Raw genomic sequence first — 15658 nt, 5'->3', positions numbered from 1 at the left:
AAAACCCGATAAACTTAATTTAAATGTATTTTACTGTAAGAATCAACAAAGTCATTTACAGCTTATCTCATAAAATTTGCAGCATCCCTGTGCAGTTTAACTTCTAAATATGCAATTAGTTAAATGTCTCCCCAGATCAGAAGATAAATACAGTGAGAGAAAATAAATAATATGGTAATGTTGGTATCAGTTAGTAAAAACTGAAAATAGGAGCCACTGATGTAAAAATCAAAGAAATGAGTAAAACCTTCTTTTTAATACCTCTGTCCAGGAAAGTGTTCAGGAGTTAAAAAAGAGAATTACAGTACTCGACTGCCAATTGCGAAAATCAGAAATGGCTCGAAAAACTTTTGAGGCATCCACTGAAAAGCTTCTTCATTTTGTAGAGGTAAACTTTCCCATTATATTACTTTATGTCCATTTTTAAGATATCTGTAGATGATTGACATATAGACAAGTGTCTTAGTGTTTGGTGGCTATTGAAACATTCTCTGCCTCAAAATAACAATGCTAACTTATAGTCAGTTTTAAAATTGCATAGATAATGAAAAGACCAGCTAACCAATAGATTGTTAAGAGAAATAATTGAGATAGGATAACATGATCCCAAATATACACTATGTTTTAATGAACACTTTCTCAAAACTCTTAATACTATGTAAACGTTATTTGATAAATATTTACCCTATAAAGAAATGTTTCCATAGTTATTACACATCCGAGTAGAGTTCTGTGTCAATGTAATTGATTTTTCCCCCATGTAATAGAAACACCTTTTAATCAATTGGGAGTGGGAAGGGGAGGGAGGTTTTAAATATTAGTTAAATAAGAAAAGACATCCTAAAAATATCAAACTTAAAATCTCCTTTACTGTCTTGTTTGTCTCTAGACTATTCAAGAATTATTTTCTGATAATACTTCTCCTTTATCAAATTTAAGGTAAGAATATTTATGTGTTTTCTGTAGAATATGATTATGTTTTTCATTTGGTAATTGTGATTAAAATACTAAAATCTCTTAAATAATCTTAAAATGTGACATAACTCCTACTGGATGCTGTTTTTTCATGTTTTGTGGAAACAGATACAAAGACATGTTGTTTTGACCCCATCTCTGTAAAAGAAATTCCTGGAGGGATTTAGCCAGTCATTATAACCTAGAACTTGAAAATTGAGGTAGGAATCACCTATATTGTTTTTGTGAGGAATTCTGTAAAAATGGGATTACCTTGAAGTTCTGTAAGCATCCTGTGTATGAATAAAAATTACTTGAAAGGTCAGTCTCAAGCCAGCAGATCAGTTGTTATGGCAAACAGAATTTTATAAAACATGTTCGTGCAATCAGTTTCTTTCATTTTCAACATTCAGTAGACACAAATAAAAGGAATACACTTGGAGGATACACCTTGATTTTGTTATTATTCACAGTTTGTTTCCAATTTAAAGTTTCTTACTAAGAGCTACAAACTTACTAATAAGATTTATGTATTTCAAACTGCAAGTTTATGGTCATTTTGATACATAATGAAAGATAGACAAAAGAAAGTTTCCTGTTCATACATTTTCAAAGCAGTTTTTTCCCTCATCTTATAATAGCTGCCACTAGCAATGTATTTCTACTTCTAGCAATACAGGCTTCCAGAAACAGGAAGACTCTGCCCTTCACTATAAAAACAGCAGTTTAATAAATGAAGTTGATGGGGCACGTGGGTGGCTCAGTGGGTTAAAGCCTCTGCCTTTGGCTCAGGTCAAGATTCCAGGGTCCTGGGATCGAGCCCCGCATCGGGCTCTCTGCTCACGGGGAGCCTGCTTCCCTTCCTCTCTCTCTGCCTGCTTCTCTGCCTACTTGTGATCTCTCTCTGCCAAATAAATAAATAAAATCTTTTTATAAATAAATAAATAAATAAATAAATAAATGAAGTTGAATCTTCGTGTTCTTATTATATTTTAGGGTTTCACATGGCATTTGTTTTACTTTAGAAGAATGTCTATGGTAGTATACTTCTAAAAATATTTTATTACTGAAATATAGTTGACATACAATGTATATTAGTTTCAGGTGTACAACATAGTAATTTGATTATTCCATATGTTATGCGATAATAGAACATTTTTAAATTCATTTTATTGTCATGCCTTATTCTAATGAAAAATCTGACATTTTATTGCTATCCATGCTGGTAATGATATAAGATAATTATGTGAATTTCATGATAATTATTTTCAATAAGAATTTAAAATACTTAGCAAGCAGATTCCCCTTGTGTGTTTAGGTATATCCCCCATCCCAAGCATCAAGGTCTCATGCCCTTGAATAATATTTCAGAAGTTTTGGCATTAAATATGAGGGTTAAAAATGGCTATTTGAAAGCCAGAGCCTGGGCGCCTGGGTGGCTCAATGGGTTAAAGCCTCTGCCTTTGGCTCAGGTCAGGATCCCAGGGTCCTGGGATTGAGCCCTGCATCAGGCTCTCTGCTCAGCAGGGAGCCTGCTTCCTCCTCTCTCTCTGTCTCTGCATGTCTCTCTGCCTACTTGTGATCTCTGTCTGTCAAATAAATAAATAAATCTTTAAAAGCCAGAGCCTACCCTTGCCTTAAACTGGTTCAAGAAGAAAGGTTAACCTTAAAAAACAATATTAAGCAAATTTTCACCACATCTTGGAAATTTAAACTCTAGAAAAATATGGTTCAGTCCTTTTTTAAAAAAAGATTTTATTTATTTCTTTTAGAGAGAGAGAGCATGAACGGGGGAGCAGCAGGGCAGAGGTAGAAGTAGGCTACCCGCTGAGTAGGGAGCCCCATGTGGATCTCTATCCCAGGACCTGAGCCAAAGGCCGATGCTTAACCTAACCAACTGAACCCCCAGGCGCCCCATGGCTCAGTCTTTTTAATATACTCTATCTTCTGTTTAATGCTTCATTTGAATTTTTACAAAACTAAAGGCTACATCATGTTAGCGTAACATAAACACTCACAAAATAAGCCCAAGAAATGATTTATTCCTCCTTATTATGAGGTCAATCTAATTCTTTAAATATGTCTTTGTTACCTAATAAAGAACTGAAAACAAATGTTTTGTGATTACTTCATTTTATGGCTGTAAGAATACACTCTTCCCAGGAGTACAAATATTTTTATACATAAGAATTCAGATTAAGTCAAAATAGATGTTATTTATTGAATGATAAGTTCAACTTTATGTTACTGCTCTCACAGTGAAAGAAGAGCCATGTTAGCTTCTCAGACTTCTCTTACACCACTGGGAAGGAATGGACGTAACATCCCAGCAACGCTGGCTCTTGAATCTAAGGAGCTCATTAAATCTGTTCGGGCCATACTTGACATGGATTGTAAGTTTTCTGCAATTTTTCACTTTTTTTTTCTTTTTTTCTTTAGTAATTTATTTAACAGAACAAAAAGAAATACTAAGCTTGACCGTTTAATTTTGTTAAATGTGTTGGTTTGCCTACAGTCAAATTAATAGCTAATTGATAAAAAACAATCTTAATACACTAATTGTAGGGGGAGAATATTTACTTTATTTAAAGTGCCTGAAATGGCTTCCAAGAGAAGATAGCTGATTACCTCTACTTCCATCCAAAGTCTTTTTGAAATGGGAGAATAAACGGAAAAATAAATCCACGGCAGCACTAGAAACCTCAAAGATTAGAAGCCACATTGAGGAATTTTTGAATAATATGCAACAGATAGGATAAAATTGAAGGTACAGCCCAGCTGAGCAAAAGACCCCAAAACACAATAAAGATGAACAACAAAACTGCTGAAACAGTGAGTTAAGTAGAACCATGAAAAAATTTCCAGGATCACGGGCAGGGAAAACTAGGAACAGACCCTTGGACAGTCGGCAGGGTAATTAATTAAAGGGCGGTGGAATAGCTGAACCAGTTCCCTCCTCATCAGAGCTGCTGGCTCAGGCATTTACTCCTAAGCCAGGGCCAAGAGAATACCTTTCTTAAAAGAACTGCATGATCTGTCACTGGACACCCCCAGAGTCAGCACTGGGCTAGAAAGAGAAGCAGGGCAACTGGCTAACTAACTTCCAACAACCCAGCACACAGGGAGATCCTTGGGGAGAGCTTACATGATTGGACATTGCCATGCTTCCCTCCTACTGCCTCCCAGCACTTTTGACTCTTCATGGATTTAGTCTCCGTTATTTTCTGTTTGTTCTTATGTCTGTTCCCTCGATGTCAGTCTGTCTGCCGGTTGGCCTCTCCCATTCCACTATCCCTGTTTGCCACTCTTAATCTTCCCTATGCTGGGAACATATAAAAATATAAGTGTGGAGAGGCACAGATGAAATTCTTTATTAACAAAGTATCCAAGTTTTGAGTAAAGTCCTAGGTAGCAAATGGTTTGGCTTCCTTTTTAAAGACCCTTTGGGGGTAATTTTTAACTTCAAAACTATGTCACAAAAAGAGGTTTGAAAGACATGCCTCTAATAGTATCTGCTCAATTTCTGCAGTGAGGTCTTTTGTTCTTAATTTTGTATAACCTATTACATTTTTAAAAAACCAAAAATTATATTTCAAAAACCCTATAAGAACTCTTTATGTAAACAAATTCTGTAGGTTTCAGAGTAGATGAAAATAATCAGTTCTAATGTATTATATGTATACTCAGAATTTTATATATTAGACATTTTTAAGTGAGGGTGGGAACAGTGGAGGGAAACACCTGCACACACACACATAGCCCAGCGGACATTGTGATCATCAGTTTTAATTACCTCGCTAACATTAACCTTTACATTTGTCAAACATGATTATTCAAAGAAAATATTTGAAATTCAGCAGAACTTCTTTGGAAGAAAAGTGAAAAATTCCATCTGCACTTTTTATCTGTCATAAGATTGTACCAAGTCTGCTGTTTAAACTAACAAATAGTTTCTGCATTGTCTTTTTATGTAGAAATATAATTGCTAATATTGGCATATATTCCCAGTCCTTTTATAATTTTTACGACATGTCTTTTTATGTTTGATAATTCAGATAAACTCAGCTTGTTTTTCTTTTTCTTTATGCAGTAGGTTTTTTCTGTATGTAATGAAAAGCAGAAAATCACTACCATGAGGTAGATAATTCAACTGCAGTCTCTAACCTCATTTCCTTTGGTGTGACTGTCTGCTTATCTCAAGTAACAATTTGGAATTTTCTCTTGGGTAATTACCTCTACTTTCTTCTTAGCATAAGTACACTCTGGGATGTTATACGATGGGATTTCCTCAGAAATGAGAATCAGATTTCTTGGGTATTATAGCTTAAAACCAGTCCCTGGGGAATATGTAGGAGATAATTCTGAACCTTTTTTTGGATGGTGGCCTCCACTGAAATCTCACAGAAGCCCTATTCCCAGACATGTGCAATCACACACATTTGCATCCATCTTCAGCGTGTGCATAAACCCCCACTTAAGATGTAGGATCTTAATGTAGAGAACACTAATGCTTCCTATAGCCTTGCAAACCTGGCCCTTCAGCTCTCGTCAGGATGCCTCTAGCAGTGGAGAAGTCTGGGGCTCCTGGAGGCAGCCCAGAGGACCAATCTGAACCCACAGTGCTCTGCAGAAGCCCTGCAGATCCCTGGAGGTGCCCCAGGGAGCATCCCAGTTAGCCAGCCAACTCCACTGGGCAAATGGCTTCATCTCTGGTTCTCTCTCGCCATGTGAAAGGTGGAGCTCACGATATCTGAAGTGACAGGATTGGGGGATCAAGTGAGATACTTGGGAAGTGGCTAACCAAGCACCCGGTAGTAGAGGATAGTCCACAGTGGACATCACTGCTGCTGGTGCTGCTAATGCTGGCACCACATTCTTACTATTATTTAAAGCAGCTCATTTAAATGTACTTTTTCCTCTGTGCGGAGTATTAAGTAATTATTGTCTAAATCTTTTAGTATGGAGCCATTTGAAAATAGAGTAGATGAGAGCTTTTCTTAATATATAACATTTAATGTTACTTTCAACTTTGAGTTAGAATGTAACCATCACAGGAAACCGTGGTTAAGTGTCTGAATCAGCAGCTTATCTTTCAGTTGTTTATTGCTAACTATAACAAAAGTTAGGTGTGTTCCATTATACTGCCTCCACTGAAATGTTATATAGACAAATAGGCATTTTTCAGTTGGTATTGGAACCCTTAGAGGTGCTTATATCGATCTCCATTAATATTTACATAGTATTGTATGTGTTAGTGTAATCTTTATTTGAAAGAGCTACTTGTTTTGAACTGCAGTCTTTGGCCGACATCTAGATTGACAAAATAATCCTGTAACAAAAGCAGGAAGAAGCAGTTTTTTGTTTTTTGGTTTTTTTTTTAAGATTTTATTTATTTGACAGGGAACAAGCAGGGGGAGTAGCAGAGGGAGAAGCAGAAGCCTGCAGAGCAGGGAGCCCAGTGTGGGGCTCTAACCCCCGGACCCTGGGATCCTGAGCTGAGCTGAAGGCAGACGCTTAGCAATGGAGCCACCCAGGCGCCCCTGCAGTTCTGTTTTTAAAATGCATAATAAAATAATACCTGGCCAGATATTCCATAGGAGGTCTTTAATAAGAACTTATTGACTTCCTGGTAAATTGGCAGCCAATCCCAGGCATCTTAAGTTCCTTCAAAATTCCCAAAGAAATGATAAATGTAGTGTAAAAATAGAGTAGAAATCTTCAAAAGCAATAGTCGTTACAGACAAAGCCCAAAAAGTTTTCGATAGGGCAGGTAGGACCACATACAGTGAAAACACAAACCACCAACTTGTTAGCCCCCCTTTTGAACAATAGTCGCGATTGTGGGAGTAACTGGAGGTCACTGTGGCAGGAGGACAGTCCTTAATGCATTCTGATTTGAAGGGGTAATGAATAAAGCCAATGACTGGCGATGGCGGTAACTGGGCTCTTTTTCTTCTTTTATCTTGGTGAGTCAGTGGCATTTTTGAAATCCTCACGATTCACAGATTCTGTGTCAAGCAGAAGGCCAACTGGGGCTTGGTCCTTTAGGCAGTGTAGACATACTTGACATCTGACATGCACTGGGGCACATAGGAAAGGGAGCCCGGGACAGTGGCTTCTGCACCAGATGCCACGGTGCTCTTGACAGCCACCTCTGGTCCTGGCTCACCTCTCACTCCCCTCAGATTGCTGCATCATCCTTCTACTCACAACAGAAGGGCACACTGGCCAGCTCCCTGCTTGGTTGAATGTCAGTGCAGCCACAGGGTCCACGCATCCTTTCAAAGGTCAAAAGCCAATTCTGAGTAGAGAATCCTCTAAATTCAAGCTTTTATAAAGAGAAATACATCACACACACACATATACACATGCATGTGTGTGTTATGTTTTTTATGTTTATGCATTTATTATGTGTGTGTGTATATATATATATATATATATATATATGCACACACATTTCATTCAAGATCTTTTAAACAAATATATATATCCATCAGCATACCAGTATATGATCCTGAAAAAGTCCACAGTATTAAAGCAAGAAAATAGAGCTGTCAGGATTCAGAATAGACTACCATCTACCAAGATGGCAGAGTGATCTCATGCCAAAACCTCCCCATTCTGCTCCTACACTTAGAAATGACATTTAAAATTATGTTTGTGTATTTAAAAGATGAAAACCAAGAAATGCGCGTCTCTCTGCACCAAGAACAGAGGGTAAAACTGTAATGATAAGTGAGCCCTTAAGCTTCAGAGATTCACGGGATTGAGATGAGCAGCTGGAGCCAAGGTTTCTACACCCACGAGGACCCAAGTGATGCCTGAGCAAAGGAAGTAGGGAGCAGGAATCTTCCTGTGGAGAATGCACTTTCTTAAGTTATATATTAGGCATTAAAAAAAAAAAAATCCGTCCAATTTAGGAGCCATCTGGGCCTGCCACTAATTAAAGTTGAAAGTAAATATTCTCATCCACTACAGGTGGGAATATAATTTGGCACAACGTCCCTGGGAATCAGTTTTGCACTATGTATCAAGAGCTTTTAAAATACCTATTTGAAAAGTGTTTTTGAAAGTTGAAATAATATTTTAGTGGTCATGTATTTTAACTCAATAATCCCACCTGTTGGTATTTTGCAAAGAAAATAATGAGCAATGTGCATAAAAATACATAGATAATTATTTGCATCACAGCATTTCTTTTAGTGGCAGAAATAAATATGTTCAACTGTTAAAAATTGGTTGAATAATCCTGTAATTTTCACTCAGCCAGTTGAAAACAAAGGTGAAGTTTACCCCTACCAGACAATGACCAGGTGATTATATAGATTTGTCTATGGAACCTTCCCCCGTCAATTCAGGTGTTCCTGTCTGATGAAACTGGCAGTATTTTAGCTTTTAAAATAAGAATGTCAGTAATAGCTGCTTTTTGTCTTTAAATTCTGATGCTAATTAGAAGTTATTTAGGCAGATGGGAAAACGTTTTATGAGAAAAAGGGGAAATGTTGTACTGCACATTTGAAGGACTTTATAATAGTTTTTTTTTTTCCTTTTAGAAGTCAGACTTGATACAGCATTTCTCATTGTACTTAGTCTAGGTCTCATACTATCATCACTGCTTCTCTTATTTCCCCCCCGCACATATTTTTATTAACTAACATGAGTTTATCAAAGGAAAAGCTATAGATTTTTTTGTGAAAGTCAGCTTCCTGTTTAGAATGGGCATTATAGTATTTCCTTCTTCATAAAGTTATCATTGCTATATACATATATATATATATATACACATATATATATATATATATATATATATATATCTTTTTTCTCCTAGAATTGGGACAGATTGTTCCAAGCATAAGGGGATAGTTTATGTGACTCTAATGTCGTTTCATCTGTTTTTGTAGTGAGTTGAACCTGTTCTCTAGTGGTTTGATCATTCAGAGCTAGATAATACCTGTTGTAAATACTGGTGTTGTCACACCATTCAAGGAAAACCATGAACTCACATATTCTCTTGTATTGTTGCAATTTGAAAGTAGGTCACTGCTGTGATGTTCCATTAAGAAAATATATCGAATGTAATCTCGGGTGATCTCTGGAAAGGAAACTGGGCTTGGGTTATTTAATTTTGCTTTACATGAGCAAATTATTGTTCGCTTCAATAAAAATAAGTAATTTCTTTCCTGGCACAGTTTTATTTCCAGGGTAAAAAAAAAAAAAAAGTGAGAGAGAAATACCTCATGTAAGAAAAGATATAGCCATTTAGACTTATTACTTCTTTCCTTCATGAACTATTTATTGAGTGTCTGCGATCAGCCTGACCCTGACCTAGGCAGTGGGGTACTAGCTTACAAAGTCCTTGCTGTTAAGCTGCTTAGGTACATTGTAAGGGTAGAATTGGACAAACAAGTTAGCAAGTCTGTAAATAATTCCAGACAGCAATGACTATTACGCATACAATAAAACCAGATGATGTAGGAGTGGGAATCCTAAGCCTCTTTGAAGAGGTGACTTTTGAGCCAAGATTCAGCCAGGAGAAAATCTATGGGAAGAGATTTTTTTTTTTTTTGGCCAAATCCTAAAGCCTTGAGGTAGGAGCAATCTTGACATATTGGAGGGACAGAAGAAAGCCTGGGCTTCTGATACGTAGGAGGGAACAGACAAGTAAGCATGAGATAAGGGTGGAAATGTAGAGCGGAGCAAGACCACGCAGGGATTTGAACAACATGTTAAGGAGTTTGGATTTGATTTTCATGTTCTTTTTTTTTTTTTTTCCTTAAAATATAATGTATTATTTGCTTCAGGGGTGGATTTTCTTTTGAGTGTCATAAGAGCCCCTGATGGCTTTAAGCAGGAGAAAAAAACCTCATCTGATCTACATTTTAAAAGATGATCCAGGCATTTGTTTGAAACTGGGCTATAGGAGTAGCAAGAGTAAAGAACACAGGAAGACTGGTTGGTGGTTACAGCGATTGACAAGGAACAGAATAGTAGCTGGGGCTGAGTTTGAGTAGCAAGGAACAAATATTCATTTTTAAGAAGAGATTCAGTAGTTCATCACTGTATATCACATTTTGGAACACCTGAAATTCAGTATTCATATTTAAACTTGATATTCATGTGCAGACTGGGTCCAAAGTCCAGATGCACAAAGCAGTTCTCTTGTCATCTTGGATCTCTAACTATCGCATATTTTCCTGTTGCTCCTTCTGCACATTAATTAATTCTTGGGTATTTGCCTTTGTCATTAAACAAATTCCTGAGAGTTGAAATGCTAAAGTTATGTAACAATACCAAATCTGTAACTCTCTACTATTTTCTGTTGGTCCATAAGAAGCAGATATAATACAGCTTGCCAGTCATAAAATCAGAAAGCCACCATATTTCCAGTATTTAGCCTAGACACAAAATACCTAGTGTGAATCAATCCCAGAGCTACCACATGGTCTTCCTAGAAGACCATTTCCAGGGAAATATTTCAGATACATACTTTAATAACATATACTGCCAGCAGCTGGAAGCTATGAAGACATGTCCAGATGAACAAGACTCAGTTCCTCCCACCAGGCAGGAATAGAGTTGTCAAGGGGATTGCAGGATATGCAATATCTAGGATTTATTCAGGGAAAAGCCTATATACCTTCGCACTAACATGGAAACATAGAATGATTTCCAACACAAAGGTAAAAAAAAAAAAACAAGGACTGCTTCGAAACTTCCAGAAGGCAATGATGTTTGAGTGTAGTACACCATCTCTCTTCCGGAAAAATGGAACTCCAGTTCCTTCACAATTAGAACTGACTGCAGTGATTGTCTACCATGGGGCTCATGTTTCAATCCTATAACCCGACAAGCAAAATGCGAATGATGCCAGAAAGAAATATTTTCCCTCGAGGCCTGAAAATGTCCTCATCCAAACGGAATACATTCTTTTGGGTTAATGAAAAGGTATTCTCCAGAGTTCATATGAGGACAGAGTATTAACAGCTCATCTCAAGGGAGACAGTGGCAGTAGCTGTCGTGTGCAGGAACAGCTTTAATAATGATTTAATATGATACACCAGTGTAGATCAGAAGTTCCTGCCATGAACAGTAGAGTATTAATATTACTACTACAAATAAATATATTTAAAGATAATAATGCCACAGGTAGTTTGAAAGTACTATTTTTCATCCATATGTCCTCAAGGCAACCCTGAGAGATAGGCATTATTGTTTTCTAATTTAAAAGATATGAAAAGATCAAGGCTCAGAGAACTTAAATGGTTTACCTTACCCGTTTCTGATGTGTACCAACTACTTCATGTTCTCCTTGGCTTTGTTCCCCTAAGCACGCTTCAGATGCTGAGTAAATGTTTATTTTTAGGAGGGGAAAAGAAAAGGTTTGCCTCAGTCACACGCTTGGAAAGGGTAATGCCAGACCCCTGACTAAGGTCTTCTAATATTAAGTCCTGTGAGTCTCACAGAATCCACTTAGGTCATTATGTCACAACTGAATTGGCATTTCTGTTTTTGTTTTGTTTTGTTTTTTAGCATATAAAATGGCAAAGTGTGGTATTCTCAGTGGTGTCTTAGATTTGATAAGTTACGATGACCTCTTGGAGTCTTGGCTTTCGGTCTGGAAGGTGGGGATTCAGTCTTCCTAATAAGGTTGTTTCAAGGATTGAGTGAACTAGTATAAAAGTGCTTTGTAAATATAAAGCACTTATATAAATATAAGATTGTTTCATTAGAGTTCATTTTTTATTTTAATTAGAATCATTGACCAAAATTTACCTCAGCTTAACTAATTTTCATGACTTACAAATATTATGAATAAAAAATATTATGAATAAAAAGAGCTTTAATAGCTTCTAAACAGGTATAGATTCCAGCCTAACTCATTGATAGCAATGTTTTTCTCAGGAGGTCAGATTGGGAAAATATCTGTGGGTTTGTTTGTTTTTTTATTGGAAATCTTTATATTGTTTAATTTTTCTCTTTTTTTGGAGTGAGCATTTGTTAATTCTGAAATTCAAAGCATCCTTTTTAAAATTAAAAGAGGGGTCCCTGGGTTGCTCAGTGGGTTAAGTGTCTGCCTTCAGCTCAGGTCATGATCTCAGGATCCTGAAATCGAGCCTGTATCAGGCTCTCTGCTCAGCAGGGAATCTGCTTCCCCCCCTCTCTCTGCCTGCCTCTCCATCTACTTGTGATCTCTCTCTCTGTCAAATAAATAAATAAAATCTTTAAAAAATAAAAAAAGTAAAAGAATTTTTAAGCATCATAGAAAACTTACAGTAAAAAAGCTCTCTTTGAAACCATTTACAAAATAATGCATACAGAAGAAATAATAAATGTGCCTTGATAAAGATCTTGAAACTAAAGATACAGAGTCAAGAACTGAATCTTTAGTAGTGTTTTTCAAAAGTATGTGACTTTATGAACTATTCTACCAACATTACCAACTAGACTAAAAAAATGATTAGGTCTTGGGACTATACAGTGCTATTTGTGTTTCTCGTTTCCTTTATAGTAACCACCAAATGCTAATGAAAGTTAAAGTTCAAGTAGGCTAGAGAGAGAGCATTGAGATTGAGAAAACCTGCATCTAGGACAAGATTTTTTAAACCTTAGGTAAATTCCTCAACCTCACTTTTGCTCCATTTACGAAATGGAAAGAAGGAGCATTACTGCTCATTATATCACAGGGTAAAATGAAGTATCATTTGTGAAATTGCCTTTAGTTTTTACATTTAAAAAAAATAGCTATTTGCACCCTGAATGATATCTGTATCAAAAAGATAGTTTCATTGTTACTTGTAAAAAGGCAGAATAGTATTAAAAAGACCATATGCTACAGGGTTCAAATATCAGCCCTTCCACCTAATAGATTTATGCTTTGGGGGTTCTGTTATCTCCCTGAGTCTCATTTTCTTCGTCTATGAAATTGGAGATATCGCTAACTCATAGGGTTGTTTAGAGGATTAAAACTAATATATCTGAATAGGTTAGCTGATTAAAGATGATGTTTATAAAGTGGCTCCCATCTGGTAGGTGCTCAATACATATATCATCATTATCTTCCTCATTATCACCTTCATCATTTATGGTCAGTGTGTAAAAAGGGTATTTTACTTTGTCCCTGCAACCCTGTCCAATACAAACCAATAAACTATTCTCTATTCTCTCCCTATCTTTTTTTCTTTTCTTTTTTCCTTCCCTTTTTTTTATTTTTTTGAGAGCTGGAAACCTTAGAAGGTGGTGAAAGATGTCTACTCATGTCAATTTGTGTAATCTATCATTATTAAATTACTCCACTGAGAACATGTGAGAAACCAAGTGCTAAAATGCCTCTAAAAACAGTTGCCAAGTAACATTTCATTCTTTAAAGGAGCAGTAGAGAAGGGCCCTCCAGATGTCCTAGTCTTTTAATGGAGAGGGAAGCCTTGCTGAACTTGTATAGAAGACAGCAGTACTAATACTACCTGAGAATGGGTACAGCTAGCACCAGTTCACTGCAAACCCTTAAACTAGACTTGCACAGGCATTTCACCCATACAAGGAAGGAGTAAGTCTTATAGATACCTGCTAGGAGAATGTTCCAGATTATAAGTGCAAAGGCCCTGAGGCAGGAGAGTGCCTGATACTTGAGAAAACAGGACAGTATGGATGGAGAGGTCCAGTTCATGGTATCATTCAATCCTCAGCCTGTTTACTTTCATAACCGTCTATTTCTTTTTTAGAGTTTTATTTATTTATTTAATCTCTACACCCACCGTGGGGTTGGGACTCACAGCCCTGAGTTCAGGGGTCACATGTTCTTCCTACTAAGTCAGCCAAGGGCCCCAACAGTCTATTTAATGTTGGCCTCCTCTCTACCTCCAGATCTCTGTTTCACTCCCATAATTTATTCTCTTTGTAGGACTTCACAGTATTATTTGTTTGCTTACTTGTTTACTGTCTCTTCTATTAAAATATGAGCTCCTTGAGGGTAGGGATCTTGAATATCATCTTCATTACAATTTAGGTAATGTTTAGAACAGTACATGGCACATAGTAGGTGTTCATGAGATATTTCTATTTTATAACTGTGATTAAAATTTATTTAATAATGATCTTAATATATATGAATGTTTAGTATATATGTTTTGATGTCACTTAGGAGTGAGTTTAAAATAATGAGGCCAGGGGCGCCTGGGTGGCTCAATGGGTTAACTCTGCTTTTGGCTCAGGTCATGATCCCAGCGTCCTGGGATGGAGCCCTGCATCGGGCTCTCTGCTCAGCGGGGAGCCTGCTTCCCCCTCTCTCTCTGCCTGCCTCTCTGCCTACTTGTGATCTCTGTCTATCAAATAAATAAATAAAATCTTTAAAAAAAAATGAGGCCATTTTTATTCACCAGAGGGCCACATATCTGTAGTGTTAGTGAATACATAAGGAAACCCCAACACACTTATACACCATTGACAGATTTCACTCAGTTCAGCTCTTGTAGAGAACAGTCTGTCTCTGTCTCTGAGAGTCAAAAATGTACATTTTCTTTGAACCTCAGTTTCATTTCTAGGAATTTATTAAATAGAATAAATGCCCATCCCTATGAATGAATCTAATACATAGCACTATCTACTTACACATAGAAGTAGACGCTGGCCAATTCTTCCCACAAATATTTGTTGAGCACCTACGTATGAGACACTAAGATCAGACTCTGCCAGTGTTGAGGATGCCCCTGTAGTAGAGAGTAAACAGCTAAAGCTCAGTCATGAGGTAGGAGAGACCTGTGGAAGAACAGAATTAACTCTTCTCTCTCATACATACAGACCCTAGGTGGGTGCTACATACCATCAGCTGGGGATTTGTGACCAAAAAGTATTTCCATGAATGACCACACCTTTTTTTTCAGATCTGGTAGAAGGGGCGTAAGACTACAGGCATTTTCCTGTCAGAAATCCATGAATGTGAAGGGGGTGATGTTCCAGAAAGAGCAATAGAGCTGAAAAAAGAAAAACGAAAGAAAGAAAGAAAGAGAGAGAGAGAGAGAAAGAAACCAAAGTAAATCTGTAAAAGTGGACCTCAAACAGCCCAGGCAGAAAAAGAGTGTGGATGATGCTTTCATTAAGGTGGATTGTTAACTGGTGTGTGCCAAGCTATTGTAATAGGGAAGCACTTCAACTACTGTAACGCCTGCTGGGATTGTAGTTCTACTAAGAGAATCTAAAGAGGATGCAATTGTTTAATTATGTACATATCTGGACATATACCACAGATTCCAGATTCCAGTTTTGTTTTATTTTAAACTTGGGTTAAATGGGTTTGTTCTTAATGTTTAGAGACCATGGGTAGCAATGTGACTTGTGGAGTAATAAATCTTAAAAAAATGAATTCCATTCAGAATTTCCCTTATAGTCTCAGCAAGAAGGAAAGGGCAGAAGTGTACATATAAATCAAGGAAAACTTCCTAGAGTTCTGTGCTAAGCTCAGATGTTCAAACAAATGTATAAAAGCTGGACAAACAACCTAGATTAACAAGAACTCTTAAGAATAGTGGCATGACATCAAAAGAAATGAAATCTTGCCATTTGCGACGACATGGATGGAACTAGAGGGTATCATGCTTAGCGAAATAAGTCAATCGGAGAAAGACAACTATCATATGATCTCCCTGATATGAGGGAGAGGAGATGCAACATGGTGGGTTAAGGGGGTAGGAGAAGAGTAAATGAAACAAGA

The 15658-nt window shown here is 37.0% G+C and overlaps 1 protein-coding gene across 2 annotated transcripts in view; it reads left to right on the top strand.

The window, feature by feature from the left end:
• LOC111151294 (syntaxin binding protein 4) overlaps positions 1 to 15658 on the top strand; it is a 157371-nt gene that overhangs the window by 92778 nt on the left and 48935 nt on the right. For both annotated transcript variants that reach the window (XM_022509183.1, XM_022509184.1), the window contains 3 exons: positions 272 to 388; positions 890 to 939; positions 3214 to 3347. In XM_022509183.1, the coding sequence (XP_022364891.1) occupies positions 272 to 388; positions 890 to 939; positions 3214 to 3347 (301 nt within the window). The remainder of the gene's footprint in view (positions 1 to 271; positions 389 to 889; positions 940 to 3213; positions 3348 to 15658) is intronic.

Source organism: Enhydra lutris, unplaced genomic scaffold (assembly GCF_002288905.1).
Source record: "Enhydra lutris kenyoni isolate GAN:26980312 unplaced genomic scaffold, ASM228890v2 scaffoldscaffold26, whole genome shotgun sequence".
Lineage (NCBI taxonomy): Eukaryota > Metazoa > Chordata > Mammalia > Carnivora > Mustelidae > Enhydra > Enhydra lutris.
Note: the sequence above shows the minus strand (reverse complement) of the source record. Positions and strands in the feature narration are given on the sequence as shown.